This window comes from Armigeres subalbatus, chromosome 2, assembly GCF_024139115.2.
Source record: "Armigeres subalbatus isolate Guangzhou_Male chromosome 2, GZ_Asu_2, whole genome shotgun sequence".
Taxonomy (NCBI): domain Eukaryota; kingdom Metazoa; phylum Arthropoda; class Insecta; order Diptera; family Culicidae; genus Armigeres; species Armigeres subalbatus.
In genome coordinates, this window is record NC_085140.1 from 401,763,988 (window position 1) to 401,779,204 (window position 15,217).

At 39.6% G+C, this 15,217-nt stretch overlaps 1 protein-coding gene across 1 annotated transcript in view; it reads left to right on the plus strand.

Annotated features, from left to right (window-relative positions):
* The first annotated feature begins 1,045 nt into the window (after positions 1–1,045).
* The window catches only part of LOC134213297 (troponin C), a 38,375-nt gene continuing 24,203 nt past the window's right edge, over positions 1,046–15,217 (plus strand). The window contains exon 1 of the mRNA XM_062692239.1: positions 1,046–1,251. Within this exon, the coding sequence (XP_062548223.1) occupies positions 1,249–1,251 (3 nt within the window). The 5' untranslated portion in view covers positions 1,046–1,248. The remainder of the gene's footprint in view (positions 1,252–15,217) is intronic.

Sequence of the window (15,217 nt, forward strand, 5' to 3'; positions counted from 1 at the left end):
ATTTTTTCAAGTTTTCCAGTTCGGTGAAAACCAATTGTTATATCTTACGAAAGGAAATCAAATACTGAGGAAAATGTATTTACGACAGGGAATGAAACCAAATAAAAATCAAGTTTTCTAACGTAATGCTAAAATATTCGCAGCCAAGTGTCCTATGTTGATTCTTGATATTCCAAAAGTAATATTTCCTTCAAATGTGTCAAAGCAGGTGGCAACATAATCAACTAAAATCAGTGTTTTGCTGAACCATTATCAGACGGTATTGATTGCAATTTTCATTTAAATTTTTTTCGTTGTAATTTTTTGCTCGCTGGCGAGTATTTATCAAGCTATAAACTAAAAGTATGTTCGCAAGTGTATTTTCCTTATCCTTGATCCTCATTCAAAAATTGTATTTTCTCATGTCATATCCAGTCCAAATTATATTCACCAAGCTATGTAGTCTAAATCAGGCTCGCAGCACATCTATTATAGTTGTCTTCGCTGTTTTCTTTTGGGAACGAATGAATGTGCATTAATTGGAATGAAGGGGAAATTCCTTATAACGTTGTTATTGTCTTGCATCACATTGATAACTGTCTGCCAATTTTTACATTAGTTTTTTCTCGAAGGTAAAATCACAATCTGCTATCCTACCCTACTCACAGATACCTTGAATCAGACAAACGCGTTATCTGTGTCCTCGGTTGCCTCCCCCATTCCGATGTATCGGCATCGACCGAACCGCCGGCAAGTCCACTGGCCTGGCAAAGCATCCTCAAAAAAGATGAGACGAACGAAGTCTCTCATTTTCCAAAAGTAAAATATACACGATTTCTAGAGCTACTTATAGCCATTTGGTGAACACCACACCTCCCACGACACGGGTGGAAAAGTATGTGGCGAAGTTGGCCCCGCAGGTCCACTCGCCGTTATCCAAATGCGGTTTTCGCAGCAGCTCTGGGCAACCCTCCGCCTCCATCGTCCGTTGCATCTTATCCATCTTCACATTGTGTGGAGGAGTTTTTAAATATAAATGATGTTGAATGATATTTTCGCTTTAGTTAGTTATTGAACGGCTCTCGGTTAATTAACTCATCACGTCCACGTCGGTTGGCAGTGCGAAACGCAGAGGCAGAAAAAGGCTCCAGAAGGCGTGCCCACTAAGTCGTGTATCCTTGCGAGGGAACAGCGCCTTGTGTAATTGAAGCTGTATACTCAGTTGCTCAGTGTCGGTATCCGTTTCGTGTGTCGAATCCGTGAATAATTATGGTAATTTTTCTTTTTAAGCCTTCTCTATCACATATACATACTCGGGGTTGAAACCTTCGTTGAATATACATTTCTTGAAGAATGAGATAATTTGAATAATGTGAATCAATTTTTCATGTATTTGAAGTAAACCGCATTCCAACGCCATACGTCTCAGTAGGAATCGAACTGAATTGTATGAATAGTTGAACAGTGAAGAAAACATGGAAAACTGAATGGACTTTTCTCTAAAAAGTTACTGTTCGTACTGCACAAGAAGAAAGAGTTTGTTTTGAATAGCCACAGTGGTTTCAGTACGCCTCCGCCACGCCACCTGCAGTGGTTTATTTGCCCTCTCCATGTGGCACTCAAATAAGGTGCAATAAATAAAACCTGCTGAGGAGCGGCAAAGTGAAATATTTCTATAGAATTGCCAACCATCGCCGAGCGGGTTGGAAAACTGCAATCAATCATCTCGACCCACAAGCCGTTTGAATTAATTATTCAATTTCTGTAAAGTGGAGCATTGCCTAAGGAAAACTTCAACGGCAAACAACCAGGAATGAGGAAACTATAGCTACTGTAACACGACCATCCTATCTATCGAAATTGTTGGGAAAATAAGAATCGTCGAGTGTCCCATAAATCTTCCATTAAGCCATTCATCCACCCAGGCTCAAAACCATCTCTGACATCATGTTCGAAAATATGAATGTTCACCTTTAGAACGTGTTTGTTTAATCGGCATTCAGGTGCAAAGCTGATCCATAAATAAATGCATGATTCAAATTCGATAACTGTCATCCTGGCCGTGGACGAGCAACGAAATTATTTGCTCATCTAAACTATGTGAATCATTTTCACGATCACGGTCGATTGTGAGTTATGCAAAAAGGAATGTTCTGTCATTCGATAGATTTGACAGCAAATCGTGAAGGCAGATATAAATTTAAAATCGTGACAGTGAGATGATCCTATTGATTGTGTTCGTGGCTGGTCAAGGTCGGAAGTTTGGCACTGTAAATAAAATTGAAAATGGTTGAATACGTTGTGGCGATTGGGTACTTTAGTGAATGTGAAGATAGTTAACAGCCAATGAGCTTTTATTTACGAATCTTCTAACTTACGTTATTGATGGTATTAAAAGGTGTTCACATGAAAAGTAAGCATCGAACTGCATTTTCAGTGCGTATCAAACGATCTTCTGAAATTGCATCGGTTTCAAGTACACAGGATTTTGTTTTTACACGATTTTTTTTCGCTCGTGTTTTTGATCGTGTGACTTCAATTTACGACCAAACTCTTCGCAACATGTTTAAAAAATCCAGGATAAATCAAAGAAAAATCACATGATAATTGACATGCGTTTAACATTTAGGATGAGTGCAAAATTGAGAAAATATAAATCGCGTAAAAACAAAATCCAGTGTACTTCAACAAACCTGAAAATTTGACATCTCTTAAAAAAGTAAAAAGTCTTTACAATAAAGACTTGGTAAAAAACTTCGTAAAATGTATGAATTTTAATTTTTTTTAAATATTCGAAGTAATGAATCCGACATTTATTTTTACACTTTCAATGATTTGAGGAAGCAGAAGAAATATTTTTAGTGCGATGTCGACTTGAAACGCTTTTTCTATAATCCAATGCCAAATATTGTTATTAATTACAAGCGTATTGATGCATTTCTGTTATGCTATATTTGAGTTACTATCTTTTTAACATATTGCATTCGCTAATGGCGGCTTGAGGTCCTTTTAGTTTGTCCTCCATGTAACGCTGACACCTTTGCGTGGTGTGTTATGATGTAAGATCTACCATGGTCCCATTGTTATCTACAGGCAAATTCTGACGCAACCCAACTTCCCCAAAATCCAACTCCGTGGTACTTATGAGGGTGTCAATGAGTCGGGGGCCTCTCATTAAGTCAGTACTACAACAACACTTCCTTCTTCTCTCAAGTTACGGTGAAGATGAGTGTGGCCAGGAGTAGTAACCCTCAGCTTTGGGTTTCGATACATTGGTTTATATATAATGAATGATACAAATTTGACAATCACAAATTTATAAACTGTGATTAGGGACTGTTCATATACTACGTGGATAGTTCAGGGGGAGGAGTGGTATGACAAATGCACGAGCAGAGAATAATTCCACACGCTGATGTTCGCCGAGGAATCGGTTTGCAGGAAAAGAAAAAAGATGTGATGAGAGATAACTATTTCTCCCTCATTACTCCCTCATTACCGTGAACAGTTGATTTGCTCGTTTTCTCACTCCTTTCTTCCTTTTCATGCCATCACCAATTGCAAAAAGAGTAGCCTATATGGAACAACAAACCTAATCCCTACATACAGTCGATGTGTTCGAATCCCGTTGCGGTCATAATTTTTTTGTAATTGCTTACCGAAAGTTTTCGTGAAAAATGAGTGGGGCGTAAATCACGTAAATCAAACGAAAAAAGAAATTCATCATGTAGGTACGAATTTCACTTATCTTCTAGGTTCGCTCTAGAGAAAAAAAAAAGGGTGGGTGAAAGATGTTTTTCACTACAAACTCCGAAAAAAGATTCTCCTCCGACCCGAAAATCGCTTGATTTCGTCTCATCGAAACGAAAAGTACGAATCCTCTATGTAATTGATTGAGAATAAGGCCGAAGTGGCCTCTGTAGTACATAAAAGTTGTCTCCATTCAACTCAGTCCACAACTGCAGCACGTCACCAAACACGCAGGGTCCCCAAATCATCCTCCACGTATCGTCGGACCGCTATCGAGAACCATTTTCACCGGATTATTATTTGACGCTCTGATGGCTACGTGTTCGACCCAGAGCAGTCATCCGATTTTCACAGTGTCAATGATGGATGACTCCTCCAAGAGCTAACGCAATTCTTGATTCATCTATTTCCTTCATTTTGGTTACAAAGGGTTGTTTACGCGCTGATACAGGCAAACTTCCGCACATTGTGCACTGGGTATAGAACTTTCCGTAACGGAAACTAGCCACCGAAAAACACCTTGGGCTCAAGCAAATATTCCCCCTTTCGGTATTACTTCAGCATAGGACCTGATTTAGCTGGAAGAGGGCCTCAATGCCGCGGCCGACAACTTGCTGGGCCCTAAATGTACTAAAAAAATGTTGGTTTACATATATTAGAATCTATAGGCCGCTTCCTGGATCCCCCTCGCTCGAATCTCGACTCTTTTTCAAGGGGTATGCTATTAGTGTTTTAGCACCGTTTGTAGATTGGCATTCCTTATGCTGCCCTACTTAAGCTATTTTGAGCTCCTTAGCTCTTCTAACATCTTGAGCCCTTCAGTTCCTTTTCTTTAGTGAGCCATTTAGCTCCCGGCTTCCTTCATGTATCCCACAAAAGATGGTTGTCAGTGTATTGTGTTCGTAGCAGCCTGCTGGTCTTATAAACGTATTGTTGATAATCTGTTTTGTACGATGACGAACACTATTCGATCGTAGTTTACTGCGGAATCCAAAGTAATTATTATTATTTATTCAGACTAAGGCCGAAGTGGCCTGTGCGGTATATAAGAGTCTTCTTCATTCGGCTCGGTCCATGGCTACACGTCGCCAACCACGCAGTCTACGGAGGGTCCGCAAGTCATCTTCCACCTGATCCGTCCACCTTGCCCACTGCGCACCTCGCCTTCTTGTGCCCGTCGGATCGTTGTCGAGAACCAAAGTAAACACGATCCAAATTTCGTTGCTGGTGTTGCTTTTGGAGCTCATCAGTAGCTCATCATTCATCACGATTTTGTAACCACTCTTCTCAAAGTTACGTGTAATAATATCAATATCATCGCCTCAGCAAATAACAGAAAGAACGTTCCTTGTGAAAATTCAACAACTTCATTCATTCAACATGGGTGATGTGGGTGAAGAATAGTTTTTATTGCGAATCATCTTCGTTAGATGTATAACATACACTACTACACTTTTCTACTCCAAAACAGTTAAATGGATGTAATGAAAAAAATATTTTTGCCACTTGGATCAATTTTTTTTTGCAGTGATAAAAGTTGACGTTTTTCAAGGCCGTTACAATTTTTTTTTTTTTAATATGTCTCCACGCTCTGATTTTTATGACCAAAAATAATAATTTGAGGGGGCAACAAAAAAATTCGGAACATTTTGAGGATTTGCAGTTTTTTTTAAAAGAAATTCGAGAAGTTTTTGTTTTTATTTTTCATTTATTTCCTACTAGTCTAACCTGCCCAATCTCGCTCGGGTTGGTCTTTTTCGAACAAATTGTCATTCCTTTATTTATTTGCAGCGTCGCACTCTAGATTGATTTCAGTTCGAGTTTGATAACTTTGTTCTAAATACATGAAAACTTTGCATTTTGACCATTTTTTCAACATTCCCGCTATATTTTTATAAGACGAATCGATTAGTGAGAAAATCTCGTAAATTGGTCCATCCGTTCGTGAGTTAAAGTGCCTCAAAGATAGTGCAAACTCATTTGATATATGTATAGATTATACGCCCCCCCTTGACTTTTTAGAAACCAATACTGCCGTCATACGCATATTTGTCCCATGTTTGCTGCGATTCTTAGGGAACATCCATAAATTACGTAACGTTTAGAGGGGGAGGGGGGTTGAGTGAAGTGTGACAGTCCATACAAAAAAAAAGATGATTCATACAAAAAGTGTGACATAGGGGAGAGGGGGGATTGAAAATGGTCGATTCTTGCGTTACGTAATTAATGGATCTTCCCTTATATACATGGGACAATTCTGCGTATAACGGCAGAATAGGACATAATTGATATTAAATATTTGTAACGGCCTTATTGGAGAAATAAAGTTCCTGTATTCAATGGATGAAATTATAAAAAAATATATTCGAGTACAAATTTCATACAGTTATAATTTGTTTTATATAGACGGATGTTGAATTAATGGCGTGTCCTTGGCGATGTCTGGTAGGCATATGGATGCGGTCAATTCCCGACCTATTAACATCCCTCGTACCGTTCACAATTGTCCATTAGTCTACTGGGCTTAATTTTTCGTTCAAGCGTGTCAAACCATCTTCTCAATTCCGTCAATTACATTTGCGCAAGACAGGATCCGCCCGTTTTAAGTACGTAATTAACGAACCATAAACAAATTTTCGATTTATGAACTTCTCAATTATTCCCTACCACTCAATTGCCAAATGGGAATCTATTTCCGAATTGCATGAAAATAAATATTTATTTATACACCGAAGCGTTCGAGCGGTCTGACCGACAGCCAGTTGTGGGGTAATTAAGATTTAAAATTATTCGCTTTTATAATTCATTATAAACACCGTAAAATCTTTCGGTCAAACCCACACCGGAGAAGAATAATTGAAGACATTAATCTTGAACACTGGCCGGCCCCGATACCATCGACATTTGCCTATCATTGACATCATTAGTACACTTTTGGACAGAGCTGCGCATCCGTTCGGTCGGATAAATCATTGGGAATTTTATTACTCCCCATCCAATCACAAGTAAGGGAATGCCGTGCAAAAGGCACCTAAGTGGAAAATCTAAAAAGAGATTGAATTGTGTCTGATGTTAGGAATTGGTTTCATCGGTACCCGCTGAGCTACGGAGAACGTCGCAGGACCTTCGTAGCTTAGGGTACCGAAAGAAGTGGTTGCCCTGCAATACATTTTTCAAACTAAATCTCTCACAATCGAGCTCCAGACCAGTACTGAGATTTTCATTTTCATTGAGAGAGGTCACGATAATTACATTTTATTCACTCCCGCATTCATAGAAAACATAAACAATGAAAAGAATTCCCCCAAATTTTCACGGATTTTTATTTCATGAAAGTGCATTAAACTATATTTATATTTTCAAGAGACCAAATGAAAATGTAGCGGGCTCATGGTCATCTGTCACATTACAAGCTGTCAAGTTGGGAATGTTGCTTTTTCTTGGATTGTAAATTTCTAAATAGGGGTAATGACAGCTTTGGCAGGTTTTGTTCTATTATTGTCAGGGGGGTTTTTGTTGACCAAATTTTATGAAATTTGGCCACAATATTCTTTGATATGCAAATAATGCCAAGCTTGAGCATAATTGGTTATAGAAAACCCCCTGATAATAATAGAACAAAACCTGTCAAAGCCGTCATTCCCTAAGTTCTAATAGATCTGTGCAAATAATGATGACAACTCGATGAAATGATTATATTGTTCATGATTTTCGAGTTATAAGTGACATTATTGATGAAGAAACAGCTTGTTTACAATAGTTAAATGCTTCTTCTTCTTCTCATTGGCATTACAACCCCCACAGAGACATTGCCGCCTTGCTGCTTAGTGTTCATACAGCACTTCCACAGTTATTTACCGCGAGGTTTCTAAGCCAAGTTACCATTTTTGCATTCGTATATTATGAGATTAACACGATGATACTTTTATGCCTAGGGAAGTCGAGACAATTTCCAAACCGAAAATTGCCTAGACCGGCATCGGAAATCGAACCCAGCCACCCTCAGCATGGTCTTGCTTTTTAGCCGCGTGTCTTACCGCTAGGCTACGGAGGGTCCGCCAACTTTTTTCATATTCTGGGTAAAAATCGTACAAACAATTTATAAGATTTCGGGTTTAACAATATTGCAAAATTCTTATACAAAAATAATAGACAACTTTTCCTACATAAAATCCTACACTTAAAAAATGTACCCGAATCCGCGAATCAGCAAAATCGCACCGTGAGTTAAATTACGGATTGGGGAACACCAGTCACATTTTCCAAAATAATGTTCTCCGAAAAACGTCAAAACCCTATTAGGCGTATTTTGACGTAAACTACGTCTAAGGGGAAGACTCAGATACAGGGTGTAAAACCGAAATTTCCAAATTCGAGACCGTCACGAAATTAGGATAGATTTCAAACGCTAATAGCGTCTTTATCTTTCGATGGATTTTCGACATTTGCTTATCAATCGATTCAGAAACTCTCCAGCAATTTGCCAATTATATTGATACTATTGATTATCAACGTTAAACTATTGAAAATGTTGTTTCTTTCCAAACCGGGTGAAAAATTCAATTCCGTTCATAAATCCCCAACACGGACATCAGATTGCAGTAAGGTACGGGCCTTTTGATCCACTGCCTGTGTATAAAAAGCCCCGTGTTTCGCGTGCGCGCGTCATTTTCATTCTGGATGTCACGGCGAGCGGACCAGGGCGTCCAGAAGCGGTCCCAGTGACAACGGCTGTCTCAGCGGATGAAATTTTTTCGGTCGGTGGTGGTGGCGGTCGTGGAAGCAGCAGCACATCATTTTCATCCGTGTCTCATCTTCGGCAGTTCTGGCAATCGACGGCGTTCGTTGAGTCGAATCATCGGATGGCAGTCGCGCAGCCCAGTGGCTGCTGTTAATAAGGCGCATAAGTGGCAATCAATCGGTTCTTTTCAGGACCATCATCATATTTGGGAGGAAGGTTAAGTTGAAATAATTTTCCTAAAGTGCAAGTGCAATTCTTCGGTGAAATTTTCTAGCGTATTTCGGAGTTATATGATTTTAGTGATTGAGAATGTTGATATTAGGCGAACTTTCTTCATAGAACAAAGCATAATTGTTTGGCATCGGTAGCGGAATCATAGCATTAGTGCCGGTCCGAGCATAGGCTGTCATCGGAAGATTGCTACAGCAATTTATTCACTAATGTGGCGTTTGGAACGATTTGGATGTTATCGGCACAACATGAAATTTTCCCGCGAGACTCTAATTTTGTATTTTTCCTGTTGATGATTGAAAAAGAAATCGGTTCCGAGATGAACTTTATTCAAAGCGCAACGCTAACGTCGGTAGTTGAATCCCAAGCAAGTATCGGAAGAAGACCATGCAAACAATTGATTCGCATTATGACTGAAGAAAATTGTATGGCGTCAGTATTGATGCTTGCTACAGATTTTTTGACGTAAACTACGTCTAAGGGGAAGACTCAGATACAGGGTTTAAAACGGAAATTTCCAAATTCGAGACTGTCACAAAAATTAGGATAGATTTCAAGCGCTAATAGCGTCTTTATCTTATTTTCGACATTTGCTTATCAATCGATTCGGAAACCTTTCAGCAATTTGCCAATTCTATTGATACTTCTTCTTCTTATTGGCATGACATCCCCACACTGGGACAGAGCCGCCTCGCAGCTTAGTGTTAATTAAGCAGTTATTAACTGCGAGGTTTCTAGGCCAAGTTACCATTTTTGCATTCGTATATCATGAGGCTAACACGATGATACTTTTATGCCCAGGGAAGTCGAGACAATTTCCAATCCGAAAATTGCTTAGACCGGCACCGGGAATCGAACCCAGCCACCCTCAGCATGGTCTTGCTTTGTAGCCGCGTATCTTACCGCACGGCTAAGGAGGGCCCCTATTGATACTATTGATTATCATTAATGCTTAATTTTTTTCTACAACAAATATGATTTTGAAAAAGTATCACCGGCGCGTGCTTACTCGCAATCTACATGCTGATACATTTACAGTTACATCAAACAACTGAAAACCGAAATACGCCACTCCAAAATTACGAGGTGACAATGTTAGAAAGAGACCTCCCCGAGTCACCTTATTGAGCCACTTTCATTGATGGTAGCTGATCGTTAGTACCTCATTTCAAATATCATATCATATCATAGCATATCAATGAATATTGTGGCCAAATTTCATAAAATTTGGTCAACAAAAACCCCCTGACAATAATAGAACAAAACCTGCCAAAGCCGTCATTCCCCCTTTTTCGGACAAGAAAATTTAATCTGAACGCTGCTAATGTTGATGACGACGACCGCGTGACCCACACCATCGCCGGGAATAAAATTTCCGGTAGGAGCTCCGCCGATGCCGAAGGTGGTACCACGGTCTGCTCGTCTGCTCTCCGCGACATTTCGAACGAAATGGCTCGCGCGCGCGGAAGAGCTGCTTTCTTGTAATCAATAAAGTTGAACCTGTAGCCACGCCCCTTTGGGGGGTGTGTGACGGTTACACAATATTTGCAGTCATACCGGACAACAAAGAGGCGGGACTAATGAGCCATCTTTATTGATTATAAGAAAACTGCTCTTCCGCGCGCGCGTGGCATTTCAGCACCTAAAAACTCATGGATGGGTTGAATCATCGTATGTTTTCTGTATGTATGTAGAATCACGAGCGCGCGTCAAACGGAGAAGCTGCAAAAATGTATTCGCATGGATGGCTATCTACTAAAATAATGTCTTTCTCTGAATCGTGATCTCGTGATTCTACTACCGACGGAAAACAATCTGCCATCACCAAGCAATTAAGTTTTACTTTGATCAAAATTCATCTCGCCTCAAGTTGTGACTTAAGAGTTACTTTCATTGATGGTAGCCAATCGTTAGTAGGGGAAATTACGGATTTGGCAGGTTTTGTTCTATTATTGTCAGGGGGTTTTCTGTAACTAATTATGCTCAAATTTGGCCTAAACATTCTTTGCATATCAAAGAATATTGTAGCCAAATTTCATAAAATTTGGCCAACAAAAACCCCCTGACAATAGAACAAAACCTGCCAAAGCCGTCATTCCCCCTACTTCATAGAAGAAAATTTAATCTGAGCGCTGCTAATGTTAACGACGACGACCGCGCGACCCACACCATCGCCGGGAATAAAACTTCCGGTAGCAACTCCGCCGATGCCGAAGGTGGTGCCACGGTCTGCTCTTCGCAACATCTCGAACGAAATGGCTCGCGCGCGCGGAAGAGCTGCTTTTTTGTAATCAATAAAGTTGAACCTGTAGCCACGCCCCTTTGGTGAGTGTGTGACGGTTACACAATATTTGCAGTCATACCGGACAACAAATAGGCGGGACTAATGAGCCATCTTTATTGATTATAAGAAAACTGCTCTCCCGCGCGCGCGTGGCCCATTCCAGTTCGAGACAGCAGCACGTACGGACGTGTTTTTTGTTCGCGCATTTTGACGTTAACTACGTCTAAAAGGAAGCCTCGGATACAGGGTGCAAAATGAAAATTTCCAAATTGAGAACCGTCACGAAATCATGTAAGATTTCAAACGGTAATGGCGACTTTACTTTTCGACGGATTTTCGAGATTTTGTTATTAATAGATTCGGAAACTTTCCACCAATTTGCTAATTGTATTAAAACTATTCATTATCAACGGCAAACTATTGAAAATGCTATTTCTTTCCAAATCGGGTGAAAAATTCAGAAATTATCAATTCCGTTCATAAATCCCCAACACGGACATCAGATTGCAGTAAGTTACCGGCTTTTTGATCCACTGCTTCGTTTTTCCTGTGTATAAAAAGCCCCGTGTTTCGCGTGCGCGCGTCATTTTCATTCTGGATTTCATGGAAAGCGGACCAAGGCGTCCAGAAGCGGTCCTAGCGACAACGGCTGTGGTGGTGCGGATGAAAATTTTTTGTTCGATAGTTGTGGCGGTCGTGGCAACAGCAGTACATCTTTACATCCGTGTTACAAGCAGCATTTTTGGATCTGGCAATTAACGGCGTGCGTAGAGCCGAATCATCAGATGGCTGTCGCGCAGTCCAGTAGTAGTTGTTGGTGAGGCACATAATTGGGAATGAATCGGATCTTTTCAGAACCACCATTATGTTTGGGAAAAAGGTTAAGTTGAAATAATTTGTCTATAGTGCAACCGCTAGGAACTAGAAAATTTTTCAGTGAAATATTCTAGCGTGATTCTGAGCTCAATTATATGATGTTTGTGTAGCACTTAACTACTCTTCTTGCTGTGGATTTAATTTTAAACAATGATTCAGTGATTGATAAGTGATTGAGAAAGTTGATATAGAACGAATTTTTTTCATAGAACAAAGCATAATTGTTTGGTATAAGTAGCGAGCTACCTACTAGAATTATAATCTTGATGGGAAATTTCACTTGACTGTTACTGCTATCCACGCGAATAGTTTTCGGCAGCGTCTTTTTATAACGCGCGCTTGTGATTCTGCTACCGATGGAAAACAATCTGCCATCACCAAGCAATTAAGTTTTACTTTGAACAAAATTCATCTCGCCTCAAGTTGTGACTTAAGAGCAACTTTCTCTGATGTCAGCCAATCATTAGTACTTCAGACAAGAAAATTTAATCTGAGCGCGAACAACCGCATGAACCACACCATCGATGAGAATGAAATTTCCGGTAGCAGCTCCGCCGAAGCCGATGGTGGGACTACGATCTGCTTTTCGCGACATCTCGAACGAAATGGCTCGCGCGCGCGGAAGAGCTGCTTTCTTGTAATCAATAAAGTTAAACCTGTAGCCACGCCCCTTTAGTAAGTGTGAGACGGGTACACAATATTTGCAGTCATACCGGACAACGAAGAGGCGGGACTAATGAGCCATCTTTATTGATTATAAGAAAACTGCTTTCCCCGCGCGCGTGGCATTTAATTTGAAATATCGCGGAGAGCGGTCCCAGCATCGGTGGAGATGTCGCAAATTAATAGATTACTTCGATTAATCAATTATTTGTTGTGATAATCGATTAATTTTTAAATCGATTACTTCCCAACGATTAATCGATTCAATAATCGACAAGATTCGAGAGTAATCGATTCATCGGGATTTTACGACAACTATTAGATTTCGATTACTTCAATTAATCGACTCATCGTTATGATAATCGATTAATTTTGATTCGATTACTACTCAACGATGAATCGATTCAATAATCGTCAAGAATCGAGAGTAATCGATTAGTTACTAATCGATTAATCGAGATTTTACGACATCTCTAAGCATCGGCGGAGTTGCTGAGCAAATTTTATTCCAAATACATATGAGATATTGGAAAATCGGTTCTTTTCAGGGCCTCTATTCTATACAAAGGAAGATTGAGGCGAGGCGAACTTTTTTCAAAGTGCAAATTAACCGCTTGGAGACGCCATAAAGTTGCCTGGCGTCCGTAGCAGAATCACGAGCGCGCGTCGGAGGGAGATGCTACAAATTATTAAAATGTCTTATTAAAATGTAACTATACTAAAACAAGCAAAAACTATTAGTCCTTCCGTTCCAGCTTGACGAAACATTTCGATGAAATATTTCAGAAAATTTCCCATACGAATTCAAGCGTCCGAAGTTTGAGTGTGTCCGAATTTTGATTATACACGGTATTAAACTTCACCTCACTACTACAGTTCGAATTTTGAAAAACATCACACGAATATTCAAGTCGTAGGATGACATAGTCAGAATACTACTGCATCGACTCCTTTCACTTGTCTGGCACTGGGAGTGCTTACTATGGGCAGTAGTGTTGTCCTACACTCAGGAAAAAAATCTGCTCTTTAATTTTACTCCATCTAAACTATTTCATAGTTTTAACTAAGTAAGTTCAACTAATAGAGGGATATTTGAATTTTCTAAATGTCATGACATATTGTCAAAAAAATGCACGCTAGAGCCACAGGAGCGCGTGCACTGAAAATACACTCCAGTGTATTTTCAGCGCGGGCGCTCCTGTGGCTCTGGAGTGTATTTTTTGACAGTTTGTCATGACATTTAGAAAATTCAAATATCTTTCTATTAGTTGAACTTACTTAGTTAAAACTATAAAATTGTTTAGATGGAGTAAAATAAAAGGGCAGAACTTTTTGCACTGAGTGTAGGACAACACTGATGGACAATAAAAAAAAAACATTATTTGTCTTGTTTATATTGACGTTTTCCGCTGAAAGTGCCTCATGATTTAAAACTTGGACTCAGCTATGTGTGATACATAACATTAATTCTAATCTTAAATGTGTTTAGATCGGTAATAATTTGGTAATTACATTGTACTAGGCGTCTTCACGCACTGTCTGTAGCAGAATTCTGATTGGCCGACGTCTGGTGCGTTGTTCCCAAAGAGCTGCCAGCTGGAAGGCGTTTTGCCTCATGAGTTTTCCGGCAACGAAATATCACCACTTTCTTGAAATGTTGATATTATCAATTCTCCTAACTGCAACTTGACAACGGGCAAATTGTGGCAGTCAATCTCATACGCATTGCTGCATTGCTTTGCATTGCTGAACCAATGCACCATGCGTCTCCATATGCTTGTATGCTTATATGTACGTCAAACATGTTCAAAGCTTGTTGGCATAAAAAGCAATAAATCTCCAACAGTAATTAAATTACGAACTTGGTGTCTTCGACAATTTTTTTTTTAGGAAAACTTTTGCTACAACTCTCGTGAAGACATATACATTGCATGTTGTACAGTGGCAAAAATAAATTTGTCATCTCACTTTTACCTTCAAATAAGCGTATCGACTTCAGCAATCAGGCGACGGGAATTGTTATTTCTTCTTTTAAAGTAGCAGTTTGCTCAAAATAAGTCAATGGTGGATGTCATCCCTTTTTCGGCAGCAATCTTGTCGTTTCGTTTGTCCATTCTTTCGAACAATTTCTATCCTCAGTTAATATTTATCAGAACATGTTTTCGATCTACTTCATCTATGTGGAAATCATATAAGCCTTTCTCTTTTACACACTTTTGCTGCAGTTCAAAATAATGCCAAATGTCCGTTATGCCAAATAACCCAGACCCACTTTACAGTGGGTATCAAGAGTTTCCAGCTTCATTAGTCCTTTTGTAGAGATCGTCATGTTGTCCATAGATATATTTCCAGTTCTTATAAAATTATGTTCAAGCCTTGTTTAGTCGAATGTCTTTAGGTAATTTTTGATGTCTCGTACTTAAGCTGAGTTGGTAGTCGAGTCTAGTACGATATATTGAAGACGGCATTATTGTTGAGGTCAGAATAAGCGGAAAATTTAATGAATGAATAGAGTTCAGAACACTGCATGGAGCGATATTGCGACTGAACCGCGACGACAGACAATCACAGCCACCCAGTGACAGCTTAAGGACAAGCATCCCGGAATCCAAATTTAAATCTACTCGCATTTTCAAGGACACACCACTCAATAAAGAAGCAACGCACAACTATCATCCTTCTATTTCAGCTTT